This window comes from Macaca mulatta, chromosome 5 (assembly GCF_049350105.2).
Source record: "Macaca mulatta isolate MMU2019108-1 chromosome 5, T2T-MMU8v2.0, whole genome shotgun sequence".
Lineage (NCBI taxonomy): Eukaryota > Metazoa > Chordata > Mammalia > Primates > Cercopithecidae > Macaca > Macaca mulatta.
In genome coordinates, this window is record NC_133410.1 from 161,785,403 (window position 1) to 161,801,088 (window position 15,686).

The following is a 15,686-nucleotide window of genomic DNA, read 5'->3' on the forward strand; positions in this document are numbered from 1 at the left end:
ATTTTTTATCCATAATTTGCAATGCACTGAGAAACAGCTAAGCAAAACAAAATCAAAAGCCTTATCAAAGCCAAGAAAGACTGTAGCTTTCATTCCTTCTATATACAAAGTCCTTCAATGTCACTGAAGGCTGAGTCTCTAGCTCCCCTCTTTATCAAGCCATGCTGCCTGTGCATCTGCTATGGACTCAATGTTTGCGTCCTCCCTTAATCCATCACTGAAATCCCAGCCCCCAAGGTGATGGTCTTAGGAAGTGGGGCCTTTGGGAGGTGATTAGGTCATGAGTGCAGAACCCTCATGAATGGGATTAGTGCTCTTATAAAAGAGACCGAGTGACTCACGCCTGTAACCCCAGCACTATGGGAGGCCGAGGCAGGTGGATTACCTGAGGTCCTGAATCCCTGAGGTCAGGAGTTCAAGACCAGCCTGGCCAACATGGAGAAACCCCGTCTCTACTAAAAATACAAAAAGTTAGCCAGGCATGGTTGCGGGCGCCTGTAATCCCAGCTACTCAGGAGGCTGAGGCAGGAGAATTGCTTGAACCCAGGAGGCAGAGGTTCTAGTGAGCCGAGATCGCACCACTGTACTCCAGCCTGGGGAACAAGAGCGAAACTCTGTCTCAAAAAATAAATAAATAAATGAGAGACCTGAGAGCTCTTTTGACCCTTCTACCCTGTGAGGGCAGCAAAAAGATAGCTGTCTGTTAATGAGAAAACAGGCCCTTGCCAGTGTGGAATCTGCCAGCACTTTAATCTTGGACTTCCAGCCTCCAGAACTGTAGGACATAAATTCCGGTTGTTTATAAGCTACCCAGCTTATGGTATTTTGTTATAACAGCCCAAATACACTACAACAATATTCTTTTTATTGCTTTAAAAAAGAAATTAAAGGATTCTAAAGCACATAATTTAAGCTTAGAGATTTGTGATTTCCAGAATCATCTGAGACTTAGGAGGTCTGAGCATTTGATATGGTTTTGCTGTGACCCCACCCAAATCTCAACTTGAATTGTATCTCCCAGGATTCCCACATGTTGTGGGAGGGACCCAAGGGGAGGTAATTGAATCATGGGGGTTGGTCTTTACCATGCTATTCTCATGATAGTGAATAAGTCTCATGAGATCTGATGGGTTTATCAAGGGTTTCTGCTTTTGCTTCCCCTCATTCTCTCTTGCTGCCACCATGTAAGATGTGCCTTTCGCCCTCTACCATGATTATGAGACCTCCCCAGCCATGTGGAACTGTAAGTCAAATTAAACTTTTTCTTCCCAGTCTCGGATATGTCTTTATCAGCAGCGTAAAAACGGACTAATACAGCATTCATCTATGTATTATCCAAAGGGCCTCTGTTGTGACTTCATCCAGTTCCATTCATAAGGTCTCTTGACATGAGAATATAGTGTTTTGTGTATATCATTTTTTTAAAAAATCAGTAAGCAATTTAATGTTTCCCCCGGTAAAGTGTTTTGTATGTTGGCAAATCAGGGACTTGATAATGAGTGCAGTACTTAGTATTGAGCTAAGTCAGTTAATTGGGCTTCGGCTCTTTAGAAGGGTTTGGTGAAGCTCTGCTTATGGGTAATTGAGGCTTTAGGTTGCCAAGAGTTGGGTGACTAGGAGGTAGCTGTTTCGGATCAAGGGTAAAATTTTAATTAGATGATGAGCATTCTCAAAGGGCATGTAGCAATTTTCTGAATTGCATAATCTAATGGTTTGAAATTTAGAAAGTAGTGATGTCATCTCTCCGTCTTTTAAAAGAACACACATCTGCCTCTGTAATCATTTTGTTTATTATTTTAAATAACAGCAATAGGCCAATACTAAGTGATATGATGGTCAGGAAAGAAATAGGCCCCGGGGATGTGTGAAACAGCTTTGTCAGACAGTTTCAGCTCTGCAGAGTTGTGTTTTCTTGATGAAATTTTTGGCAAAGTCTTCTTTCCATGTTTTCAAAGTCTCCTCTTCCTCCTCGTTCTCAGTTCATTTCCTGTTTCAACCTTCCAATGTTCAAATGAACTGAGTTCAAATATAGTCCTTCCCAGATAAAAACTTGTGAATATCTCTTTTCTTGATTGATTGATTTTTAATGAAATACATGCTGAAAGAAGTAGGAAACTCACTGAGAATGTCAAACATACTCTGCACGTCGTTACATACTCAGAGCTTACAGAGGGTAGGAATGATATCTATTAATACTAGGAAAAATCTGTTTGCTTGCAGAGTGGCTTTCTGACTTGCTGCCAGCCTGGGCCTGTTCCACACTTACACTTTTTGACATTTAAAATGCTTCTTAATAAATCTTAGTTATTGTTATTATTTTTGTCGTTTGCATTGGAAAACAGCATTCTTTCTTACCTTCCGTAGAAAGGGTGTAAGCAGATCTACTGGCACCCACCTGCCTCACAGTGCCTGGAGCTTAATAGATGCTGAGTGATGCATAAGTATAATGGATGAATTCATTTAATAAATCCTCTTTTTATTTATTTATTTTTTATTTTTATTATATATTTTTAGAGACAAGGTCTTGCTCTGTTGCCCAGGTTGAAGTGTAGTGGCACCACATAGCTCATTGAAGCCTCAAATTCTTGTTCTCAAGTGATCCTCCTGCCTCAGCCTCTGGAGTAGCTGGGACTACAGGCAGGCCACCATGGCCAGCTAATTTTTTTTTTTTTTTTTTTTTTTGAGGTGGAGTCTCACTCTGTTGCCCAGGCTGGAATGCAGTGATATGATCTTGGCTCACTGTAACCTCCGCCTCCTGGGTTCAAGCGATTCTCCTGCCTCAGCCTCCTGAGTAGCTGGGATTACAGGCACTGCCACCACGTGCAGCTAATTTTTGTATTTTTAGTAAAGATGGGGTTTCTCCGTGTTGGCCAGGTTGGTTCTCGAACTCCTTACCTCAAGTGATCGACCTCCCAAAGTGCTGGGATTACAGGAGTAAGGCACCATGCTCAGCTGGCGAGCTACTTTTAAAAATTGTTTTAGAAAAGGGAGTCTCTCTATGTTGCCCATAATCATACAACATACAACCTTTTGTGTCTGGCTTCTTTCACTTAGCATAATGTTTTAGGGATTCATCTTTGTTGTAGAACTCCATTTCTTTTTATGGCTGAAAAATATTCCATTGTATATATATACCACAAGTGTCCATCCATTCATTTTTTGATGGACATTTGGGCTGTTTCCATCCTTTAGCTCTTGTGAATAGTGCTGCTGTGAATATGGGATGTACACGTATTTGTTTGAGCCCCCATTTTCAATTGTTTTGGGTATCTATCCAGAAGTAGAATTGCTTGGTCATATGGTAATTCTATGTTTAGCTTTTTGAGGAACTGTAGAGCTGTTTCCCACAGCAGCTGAACCATTTTACATTCCACCAGCAATGTACAAGGGTTCTCGTTTCTCTACATCCTCCTCAACACTCGTTTTCTTCCTTTATATATATATGTGTATATATATATAAAATACATATATATAATACATATATATATAGAGAGAGGTGCAAAGTGGCACCTCATTGTGGCTTTTTTCTTTTTTTCTTTACTGTTATTATTTTTTAACAGAGACGGGGTCTCACCATGTTGCCCAGGCTAATCTCTAACTCCTGGACTCAAGTGATCCTCCCGCTTTAGCCTCCCAAATTCCTGGGATTACAGGTGTGAGCCACCACGCCTGGACTCATTTGGTTTTTTGGTTTTTTTTTTTCCTTCTGAGACATAGTCTTGCTCTGTTGCCCAGGCTGGAGTGCAGTGGCATGATGTCAGCTCACTGCAACCTCCACCTCCTGGTTTCAAGCAATTCTCCTTCCTCAGCCTACCAAGTAGCTGGGATTACAGGCATGCACCACCACGCCTGGCAAGTTTTTGTATTTTTAGTAGAGGCAGAGTTTTGCCATGTTGGCCAGGCTGGTCTCAAACTTCTGACCTTAGATGATCCACTCACCTTGGAAAGTGCTGGGATTACAGGTGTGAGCCACTGTGCCCCAACCTCATTGTGTTTTTGATTTGCACTTCCCTAATGACTAATGTTGAGCATCTTTTCATGTGTTTTTTGGACATTTATGTTTTATTCTTGGGGAAATATCTATTTAAGACCTTTGCCCATCTTTAGGTTGAGTTGTTTGTCTTTTTGTTGTTGAATTGCAGGAGTATTAAAAACATATCCTGGATACCAGAACCTTATCAGATATATTATTTGCAAATATTTTCACCCATTCTATAGACTGTCTTTTCGCTTTCTTGATAATATCCTTTGAAGCACAAAAGGTCTTAATTTTGGTTATGTGCTGTGGTTCATGTCTGTGATCTCAGCACTTTGGGAGGCCCAAGCAGGAAGATAGTTTGAGGATGGAAGGTCAAAGCTGCAGTGAGCTATGAAGCTATGATCTGGCCACTGCACTCCAGCCTGGGTAACAGAATAGGAGAAAGAAAGAAAGAAAGAAAGAAAGAAAGAAAGAAAGAAAGAAAGAAAGAAAGAAAGAAAGAAAGAAAGAAAGAAAGAAAGAGAGAGAGAGAGAGAGAGAGAGAGAGAGAGAGAGAGAAGGAGGGAGGGAGGGAGGGAGGGAGGGAGGGAGGGAGGAAGGAAGGAAGGAAGGAAGGAAGGGAAAGAAGGGAGGGAAGGAAGGAAGGAAGGAAGGAAGGAAGGAAAGGAAGGAAGGAAGGGAAGGAAGGGAAGGAAGGGAAGGAGAAGGAAGGAAGGAAGGAAAGAGAAGGAAGGAAGGAAATTTTAAAGAAGGAAAGAAAGAAAAAGAAAGAAAGAAAAAAGAAAAAGAAAAAGAAAGAAAGAAAGAAGAGAAAGAAAGAAAGAAAAAAAAATTTAATGAAGTCCAGTTCATCGATTTTTTCCTTTGGCTGCTCATGGTGTCCTAAAGCTTTTTAAAATGACAGGATCCTAATACTTGTGAAGGCTGTGTCACGGGCGCGTCCTCAACCTTGGAAAAATAAACTTTCTAAGTTAACTGAGAGCTGTCTCAGATTTTCTGGGTTCATACACTTCAGAAGAAAACTAGATTCTTTCAAGGAGGTAACCTGTACCTTAAAGTCGAAGCTGTGAAAGTATGGATGTAACAGCTCTTTTGGAATAATTAGAAGGATACAAGGGCCAGAAGGAGCCTCATACATTGTTTAGAAAAGGTTCTGGAGGAAGTTGACTTTAATACAAATTAAACACCAGTGGCAGAATCAGAAACATTTTCAAACTAACATAGATTAGAAAGGACGGCATTTGGGGATTATTGTTTTTATAATCACATCAGAAGGGCTTAAGAAAAACTTTGTGGAAAATAAATACATTTCAACATTTTTCTCTGATAATTCATTTGACAACTACTGTGTTCATTTTGATAACTACTATATCACTTTATAAATGATGAAACTATTCCAAATGTAATGACTGTACTTTTCACAGTTTGTATGCCTATAATTTATGCAATACCACACAATCAACCAAACAGCTCTTAACTTTATTTTTACTTCAGTGTATTATTTAGAAATTATATAAGGAGGTCTGGCGTGGTGGCTCACGCCTGTAATCCCAGCACTTTGGGAGGCCAAGGCAGGTGGATGACGAGGTCAGGAGATCGAGACCATCCTGGCTAACACGGTGAAACCAGTCTCTATTAAAAAAAAAAAATTACAAAAAATTAGCTGGGCATGGCATCGTGCGCCTGTAGTCCCAGCAACTTGGGAGGTTGAGGCAGGAGAATAGCGTGAACCCAGGAGGAAGAGCTTGCAGTGAGCTGAGATCACGCCACTGCAGTCCAGCCCGGGCAACAGAGCGAGACTCCGTCTCAAAAAAAAAAAAAAGAAGAAATTATTTAAGGAAAAAAAGCCCTACGGTTTATTTTCTGGTTCTTGGTTATTATCAAAGGATATTGGAAAGTGAAGCTGGTGTACTAGCTTTAAAAGCAGAATTTAAGGCCGGACGCGATGGTTCACGCCTGTAATCCCAACACTTTGGGAGGCCAAAGTGGGCAGATCACGAGGTCAAGAGATCAGGACCATCCTGGTCAACATGGTGAAACCCTATCTCTACTAAAAATACAAAAATTAGCTGGGTGTGGTGGTGCGCACCTGTAGTCCCAACTACTCAGGAGGCTGAGGCACAAGAATCACTTGAACCTGGGAGATGGAGGTTGCAGTGAGCAGAGATTGTGCCTCTGCACTCAAGCCTGGGCAACAGAGAGAGACTCTGTCTCAAAAAAAAAAAAAAAAAAAAAAGTGGAATTTAGTTAAGTTTGGGGGACAGAAAGAAGCCATGGCTCTCCTGCCTTCTTCCAAATATACTGAACTTCTGATATGTTTGATCAAATTAAATGCTCATGGTCCGGCATGATTACAGGTGCAAGCCTGTAATCCCAGCTACTAGGGAGGCTGAGGCAGGAGGATGACCTGAGCCCAGGAGTTTGAGGTTACAGTGCACAATGATTGTGCCTGTGAATAGCCACAGCACTCCACCTTGGGTGATATAGTGAGACCCCCATCTCTACACACATACACACACACACACACACACACACACACACACACACACGAAGAACATAGACACATCAAATGTGAGTCATTTTGCTGACTTGGGCATACAATAAGTCCATTTCTCTGGGTCCTAAAGATATACCAATCTTGCAGTGAGCCAAGATCATACTCCTGCACTCCAGCCTGGGCAACCCAGCAAGACTCTGTCTCAAAAAAAAAAAAAAAAAAGTAGGCGCGGTGGCACACTCTTGTAATCCCAGCACTTTGGGAGGCCAAGGTGGGCGGATCACTTGAGGCCAGGAGTTCAAGACCAGCCTGGCCAACATGGCGAAACCCCATCTCTACTAAAAATATGAAAACTTACCAGGCGTGGTGGTACATGCCTGTAATTCCAGCTACTCAGGAGGCTGAGGCAGGAGAATCACTTGAACCCAGGAGCCTGCGGTTGCAATGAGAGGAGATTGTGCCACTGCACTCCAGTCTGGGCAACAGAGCGAGACTCCATCTCAATAAATAAATAAATAAATAAAATAAAGATGTACCAATCAAACAAGCGTTTGCTCTGTAGATGAGGTGAGTGCTTCTGATCAGATAGTATGTTCAATAAAATAAGCATGTCATCAAACTAACTTTCTTGGCATTTGTTCTTTGGTTGAAAAATTCCTGTTGACCTCATGAATACTGCATTTATTAACCCCAGAAGACAACAGATATCTAATGTAACATAAATGTCTGTGGCTTTAAAAATACATATTATTATGTGTGCAGTCTACAAACACTTTCCTGAAATTGGTCTTCTGTGGGCAGTGATTTAAACTTTTCAACTTGGATGCTTTTCCTACTGGGGGCTGTAAAGATGAGAACTCAGCCCTCACTCTTCAGTGTTCCTCACTCCCGCATCCCCTACTTTGGAATGAAACACAATATCTTAAGCAAACAGAGCCCAAAGAGGCTGCTCATTGGCTCTCATTGTCCCCTGATACTGCAGCCCCGCCCCTTTGGCTTGTGCTGACTAGCTGTTTATATTTTAGTAAGGGCCACCCTTTAACTCGGCAGCTTGATGACTATAATGGGCCCAATTGTCTGCGAGCTGCGGGGAGCTGAGTCCCCAGACTGGAGGAGGCTGGCTCTGGTCTTCGATGCACAGGAGTGGCCGTTATGGAACGCAGGTAAGGACACTTCTCAGTGTGTGATAATTCTTTTTCTGGGCCAGCTGGTTAATCCGGGGCTGGGAGAAACAAGTTGGGATTGAGTTGCTACTTTTTCCTGGTTTTAAGTTTTTGCCTGCTGAAGATGGAAGGAAAAGACTGGGATTTGCTGACAAAGCTCACGGTGAGCTCTGTCAACCCAGGCAGGAAGGGAGTAAGGAAGCAAAAAATCGTGGGAGAGACACAGCTGGATTTGACACCAAAGCAACATGAATGTGGCAAAGCATAAGACCAGTTCCAGTGATGTTGTGAGACTCAAATGCTGTTTTATTTCCTAACATAGCTAGTCACAGTCAGGAGCTCAGCTGTGCCTCTCCGGGGTTTCTGTAAGCCAGCTGCTAGCCAATGTAACTCAGTCGACTCCCTTTGAAAGGACTTAATATCTGCTAGTATTTTCAAAGGGCAAACCGTAGTAGTCTTGCATGTTATAAATAGGTCTATTCAGAAATGTGGGAACGGTTTAGAGCAGACAGGAGGCTGTGAAGTTTTACTGCCCCATAAAAGTGCTCAAAGGGTACTGTGTCCCTTCTGCTGTGGGGCTGTGGAATGAAGGAATAGCCCCAGGCGAATAGAGCGTTTGTCCTTGACTACCCAAGTGAGAAGTCAGCAGAGCCTGGGGACGCCATGTGAGTCAGGGGTGAAGCCTGACGTGGGCTCAGCCAGCCACACGTCCGGGTACTTGCTGGTTTCTGGGGTGTGAATGGGTGAGGATGGAAAACCACTCAGGCACCGGTCTTTGGTGCCTGCTTTATCTTCTTGGCTGGCCGGTTTGGTGCTCAGTGAGGCACCTCACTGCCTTGTCCTCAGTGGGCAGAGGGCAAGGAAGGGGTTGTGCTGTCATTACGACCTGCAGGGTGGGGAGGGGGCTGCAACAACTTGAGTCCTGGGAATTGCTTTAGAAAGTCCTCCTCCTCCTGTGAACAAAAGAATCACCTATGGCAGCTTTGATCAGATAAGTTTCTGATGAGCCTCATTGGTCGGTGAACTTTCGGTCTGTGTTAGTTATCGACAGGAGCCTGATAAAATGAAAAGGTGAGGTTTAATTTTTAGATAAAGCTAAAGGTGAACTATGGGACTCTAATACATCTAGTGCTTTGAAAGTCTCCCCACCTCTCCAAATTCCCACAACTTGTATGTATTATCTAGGTACACCTTGTTTAAAGCCACCATGCTGTTTGTGGCTCCTGGAGGTATTAAGTCAGAATACAAAGGGTATTTTTCGAATGAATTTGACCCCAGGCAACACGAATGCTTGAACCCATTGTATGAAAACAGCGGTCTCTAAGTGAGGCCAAGGTCTCCCGGAGTGGGGAGTGGTCGTAGAGCCCTGGAGAGGGATGAGTCACCCCACGTGGAGGTCCTGACAAGGAATGGACCTTCTGACTCTGCCAGTGAACTTTTGACTCTCCCAGGTGGGATGGAGGCTCCAAAGGGAAAGGACAGGTGTGCATCATTCACCCTCCAGGCCCACCGCAGGCCTCACAAATCCCGTTTGGTTAGGTCGGTACATTCTCACCTTCCCACCTAACTAGGTGTCCCACAGTGTAACTCACTTCTCACACTAACTGCAGTGAGCGCAGACCCCGAGGTTTAAGGTCTCAGTCCTACCTGGCTGCCTCAACCTCAGAGGCCAGTTGCAAGCTGAAGGTTGTCACCTGTGCTTCTGACCAGCTGGCTATCCATGAGAAGTTCTTACCACTCTTCTTAGATTACAAGCTGTGTAACTTTTTCTAACTTTGTGCTGTAAATCAGAGATTGGCTTCTTGGGGTCAGTCTTCTGTTAGCATGACTCACGGAACTCAGGGAAACACTTAATTCCATTTACCGGTTTATTATAAAGAGTATTACAAAGGATACAGACAAATGAATACATACAGCCAGGTGAAGAGATGGCTAGGGAGGGTCTTGGAGCTTCCATGCCCTCTCTGAGCATCACTCTCCCAGCATCTCCATGTGTTCAGCTATCCAGAAGCCCTCCAGACCCGTTCCTTTGGGTTTTTATGGAGGCCTCATCACAAAGGCATGATTGATGAAAACATTGGCCATCAGTGATTGAGTCAACCTCCTGCTCCTCTTCGCTCCCTGGAAACAGGGTCAGGGGGTGTGTATGGGTAGAGTAGGGCGAAAGGGGCTGAAAGTTCCAACTCTCTAATCACATGCTTGGTTCCCCTGGCAACCAGCCCCCTCCAGAGGCAATCCGGCAGCCCTCAGTCGTCAATCATCTCATTAGCATACAAAAAGACTCTTGATCACTTTGTACGTTCCAAGGGTTTTTCTTTTTTTTTTTTTTGAGACGGAGTCTTGCTCTGTCGCCCGGGCTGGAGTGCAGTGGCCGGATCTCAGCTCACTGCAAGCTCCGCCTCCCAGGTTTACGCCATTCTCCTGCCTCAGCCTCCCGTGTAGCTGGGACTACAGGCGCCCACCACCTCGCCCGGCTAGTTTTTTTGTATTTTTTAGTAGAGACGGGGTTTCACCGTATTAGCCAGGATGGTCTCGATCTCCTGACCTCGTGATCCGCCCGTCTCGGCCTCCCAAAGTGCTGGGATTACAGGCTTGAGCCACTGCGCCTGGCCCAAGGGTTTTTCTTTCTGTCTTTCTTTTTAAATTTTAAGACAGGGTCTTGTTCTGTCACCCAGGCTGGAGTGCAGTGGCACCATCACTCACGGCTCACTGCAGCCTCCACCCCTTGGGCTCAAGTGATCCTCCCCATCCTCCTGCCTCAGCCTACCAAAGTGCTGGGATTGCAGGTGCATGCCCCCATGCCCAGCCAATTGCAAGGGTTTTAAGAACTATGTGCCAGGAAGCAGAGACAAGACCAAATATATATTTCTTATTATAAATCACAATATCACACCTTCCTCATGATTCACACTTCATGTCACTTACTCACTGTGTAACTCTGTACAAGTTACCTAACCTCTCTGTGCCCCAGGTTCCTTATCTGTAAAATTCGCTAAATCCCAGGGAGGGCCAGCCACACTGGTAGGCCTATGTGGTGCGGTGGCCGATGGGGGACTGATGACGGGGGACAGACAACACACAGAGGCAGAAGCCAAAGAACACGGGTTTAAAAACAAGGAGTTAAGAGCAAGAGCTTTGATTCAGACAAACCTGGAGTCGAACCTCACTTTCGTTGTTTTACTTGTATGTTATTGGGCAAGTTACCGAATCTCCCTAAGTCTGAATTCCTTCAGCCAAATAATGGGGATGACAATCCATTTCACTGTTTGATTGTGAGGTTTAAATGTGGTCATACATCAAAGTTCCTTATATAGCACTCAGTGCACAGCAAATACTCAGCAAATATTAATTATTTTATCATGACTGCTGCCAGCATCCAACGACAGTCCTAAATACCGTCTAAGTTTACCAAATGTCTCTCTGATTTACTGGTGACATTGGAGAAAGGAAATACTAAGAGAATGCAGTGCAGTGGAAAGAAGGGCAGGCTGGACATCGGCATTCTGGTCTCCATCTGGGACTGGCCAGCAGGTGGCTCTGGAAAAGGTTTGCCCTCTCTCCTGAGGCATGATCTTCAAAGTCCATTCTAGCTTCTCTGACTTTCGATCTGACGGAAATCTCCCCCGGAGGAACTCATGAGCCATAAGTTAAACATGGTTTGAAATCATCCTTGAGCTCCTTGCTGACTGATCATGCTTATCCATGTTGAAGGCTCATCCAGGAATAATAGATGGGTCTTGTGTGTGGTTTGAAAAGTTCACTTCTGGCCAGGTGCAGTGATGCACACCTATAATGCCAGCACTTTGGGAGGCCAAGGTGGAAGGATCGCTTGAGGCCAAAAGTTCAAGACCAGCCTGGGCAACATAGTAAGACCTTGTCTCTAAAAAATATAAATAAAAAACTAGCCGGGCACGGTGGTACACACCTGTGGTCTCAGCTACTCAGGAGGCTGAGGCGGTAGGATCACTCGAGCCTGGGAGGTAGAAGCTGCAGTGAGCTATGATTGTGCCACTGCACTCCAGCCTGGGCAAGACCTCGTCTCAAAAGAAAAGTACACTTTTTATTTTCACAGGAGGTTATGATACATTCAAGTTGGTTACTTGACACAAGAAGAAATTTGTGTAATTTCTTACACAAAGAAATTACACAATTTTAGATAAATTTCTTTATCTAAAATTATAATACGTTTTATTATTTAATAAATAACAAATCTGAAACTCATTTATCTAAAATTTGTGTTTATCTAAAATTTTCATAGTAAATTGTATGAAAAATATAATATCCCATAGATGTGTCAAGACCAGAACATAGGTCAAACAGAGCTGAACACGAGTCCCAGGTCTACTGGTTGACTGCTAGTGACCTTGGGCAAGTCACTCACCCTCTCCAGTTCTTGTTTTCGTCACCTGAAAATGGGAACGATATTGTCTGCCTTATTGGGCTATGATGAGAATGGAAAGCTAGAACACGTAGACTGCCCTCCATAGTGCTTGGCATGGGGTCGTTCCTTTTCCCTCCCAGATGGAACACCGCATCCATCCCAATGAAAGTTTCTAGATGATGCTCCAGAGGATTCCAAGCAGAGAACATTTACAATTTCCATACATTACAGGAGGGTGAGCCTGCAAGGCAAGGTCTGGAGCTGGGAGCACATCTGGAGCAGTGGGTAGGGACTGAGAACCATATACACACACATGAAGAAATGTGTTCGTTTAGAAGATCTAGCATCAATTCCTTCTTCCTAAGATTTGACAAGACTGGAGTTATTTCTTCACCAGGCCCATTTTGTGAAAAACCCTGGGAAAACTGAGGTCCAGCAGCCTAAGATCTAACACAATGGAATCAGGAAAAATGGTCGACAGGCCCCTGAAGGCATGTAGGGAGCAGGGAGCCTGGTGACCTTTGTGCACCCAAAGCCTCCCTAACTAGAGTAATGGAACACCAATGTGGTTTACATTCATAATCCCTTGCATTTGAGAATTTTTATATCTACTTAAATTTTCAAACAAGGGACACTCACACCACCTCCCACACTTATCAGCATGCTGCTTTATCACTCTGATATGTTCAAGGGACCTACTCCCATAAAAGATAGAAGATGAATCAGAAAACTCAACTGGAATGGGAGTTGTTTAGATATGCACAGTCTCACCTCAAGGGCACCTGCTGGGAATAAGATCCCATATCACACCTCCATTCCTGCTCAGTTTTTCAAGGGAGCATTTCCTGATACGTAGGTCTTTAACTACCAGGTGTATTTGCCCACTGTCCACCTGTGCCTTCAAGTACCATACTTAACAAATTGCAACTGAGGGAACAGTACACTTCACATTTTGCAACTGTTATGCAAACAGAACTTTAGTGAAATTCCTCAAACTATTGACTGTAGAAACCACGGGAGACAAAGGGTCAGTCTCTGACTTCACAAACGTTACCAACTTGAAAAATGAGATCTATTCCCTAAAGAGTGTGTGGGAGGAAGACATTTAAATCTGTAGTGCCCTCAAAGCCTCACTCTAAACCTGGTCTGGCACTTTTCTACGTGTGTTCTTTGATATGGTAAGTAGCTAAAGTATATCCCACCAGAGACCTTCCAAGGGTGGGGTTCTCACTGGGTCATTTTCTTCCATATGGCTTCTCTCACTCTTTGCAGGAGAGTGAAATAGAGTTTCAACTGAACTTTGAAGCTGTAACCTGACCTCAGAATCATGCACCATAAAGAGCATTTGTGCTTCTCATGATACTTTCAAATCCACATGGTTTTCCAAGATATTCCTAGTTGCCACATTGGGTGATTTAATTTTTCTTTTTCTTTTTCTTTTCTTTTTTTTTTTTGAGATGGAGCCTCACTCTGTCGCCCAGGCTGGAGTGCAGTGGCAAGATCTCAGCTCACTGCAACCTCCACCTTCCAGGTTCAAGCGATTCTACTGCCTCAGCCTCCCAAGTAGCTGGGAATACAGACACCCCCCACCACGCTCAGCTAATTTTTGTATTTTTAGTAGAAATGGGGTTTTGCCACATTGGCCAGGCTGGTCTCAACTCCTGACCTCAGGTGATCTGCCTGCCTTGACCTCCCAAAGTAATGGGATTTCAGGCGTGAGCCACCGTGCCTAGCCTGGGTGAGTTAATTTTAAATATAGAGACATCAAGCAAAACGTTGCTGAGGAGTCTCTTTCCGCAGCAAAAGTCCTGTGAAATCTGCAAGGCCATCTTTTTCATGGGTCCTCAAATGTTTCACAGGCAACTGGGCAATAATTGCATTTCCAGGAATGCCAAATGGAGCCAAATCCTTTTAACAGCTCACTGACAGGCAGGTTATTCCACTGGGGACCGAAAGGCAAGAACTAGAGGTCTCAAAATATTGGATTCTTGGTTTGTGTTCTTCACTGGATGATTCTATTTTCTTGAGAGCATTTTTAACGAAAGAGCAGCAATCAGTGATTTCTTAGAAATGTGGCCCCTTTACATACACCTTCCGTGAGGCTAGCTTTTGTGTTTCCTGGATACTCTGTGTGTTCTGGACATACTGGAGGCACACCATAAATATTAATTAATGCTGGCCATTACAAAAAGAAAATGAAAAGACCCCTATAAGGCAGCAGTGACCCTAGAAGCCCCAGAAGTCGTGTTGGAACTGTGACGAGGAAAGATAGTTACAAGACCTGAAAAAAGAAGCTCTCTTCCCACACTCAACACATGCAGTAAACCCAGGGGCACCATTGTCTGAGCTGTCACTGGAGGGCTGGGAGGAGACAGGGGATGGGGCAATGGCAGCCTGCCCACCCCTCCTCATCACTGTCCAGAGGCATTCAGGAAACACAGGTTTCCAATATGAGGCTGCCTTTTTTTTTTTCTCACAAGCCATGCTCACCAGGAATCCATAGCGGCCATCTGCACACAGACCTGGTGGTGTCTCAAGCTTCCAGGTGTGGTTTTGGGGGCAGGGTCCTTGGGGAAGGAGGAGTTGCTGACAGTAAGGTAACCTAAGGTCAACTCTGGACAGTGCTGGGTGGAAGAAGAGAGTAGTGACTGCTGATACCTGTCCTTTCTAGGAATTGGGGTTACTGGGTCGGAGAAACATCTCAATACCTTCCAGGCTTCTAAGCCTGGTTGTAAACCTGCTCCTTGATAAAGAGAAACCACATCCAACCTTTAGGAGCAAGGTGGGGCAACATGGGAGCAGATCCTCGTTCATTTGTTTGTTTGTTTTTGCTTGCCTGTTTGCTTTTTTCTTTCTTTCTTTTTTTTTATTTTTTATTTTTTATTTTTTGAGACAGGGTTGCACACTGTTGCCCAGGCTGGAGTGCAGTGGTGCAATCATGGCTCACTGCAGCCTTCACCTCCCAGACAGGTGATTCTCCCTCCTCAGCCTCCCAAGTACCTGAGACTACAGGCATGCACCACCGTGCCTGGCTATTATTATTATTTTTTTGTATATATGGGATTTTACCACATTGCCTAGGCTGGTCTCTGAACTCCTGGGCCCAAATAATCTGCCCACCTGGGCCCCCGCAAAGTGCTGGATTACAGGCATGAACCATCACACCCAGCCTCCAAATTCTTATATGACCATTTGAATTCTAGTTGGATTTCTTTTCTCCTCTCTTGTGCTTGTAACTCAAACTTTAATACTTGAAAAAGTTCACCAAATTTAAATATACTTTTCTAAATCTGTGAAAAGGCTGTCTCCCAAGATGGTTTGTTATTGCACATCTTTTCCCCCAAGAGATGGAAATATCCCTTCTCTATTCTCTTTCCCTTAGTCTTTCAAAAACTCAAAGTGAGTGAGGAGGAAGTGCCTGCTTCTAGCTTCTGGCAGTAGGCTACACTTCCCAGCCTGTCAGAATGGCCTCTTTGCGGGCTTCAACCTTTATGAGAAATAAAGCTGTCCTTTAGCAAAGTCATCAAGCTAAGTATCTGTCAACAGATGATGATTAAAGTGTGATACATATACACTATGGAATACTAATCAGCCATAAAAAGAATGAAATCATGCCTTTGGTAGCAACATGGATGAACCTGGAGGCCATTATCCTAAGTGAAATGA

The 15,686-nt window shown here is 44.0% G+C and overlaps 1 protein-coding gene across 7 annotated transcripts in view; it reads left to right on the plus strand.

Moving 5' to 3' along the window:
• Positions 1–7,524: 7,524 nt before the first annotated feature.
• The window catches only part of TRIM2 (tripartite motif containing 2), a 134,917-nt gene continuing 126,755 nt past the window's right edge, over positions 7,525–15,686 (plus strand). For 6 of the 7 annotated variants that reach the window (XR_013417336.1, XR_013417337.1, XR_013417341.1 and 3 more), the window contains exon 1: positions 7,525–7,639. Coding sequence is in view for 2 of the 7 variants with exons in the window: in XM_015139356.3 (XP_014994842.1) it covers positions 7,610–7,639 (30 nt within the window). In the remaining 5 variants the exon portion in view is untranslated. Of the gene's footprint in view, positions 7,640–8,285; positions 8,305–15,686 lie in introns of those variants that run through there. The other variant, XM_078002373.1, reaches the window with a different exon arrangement.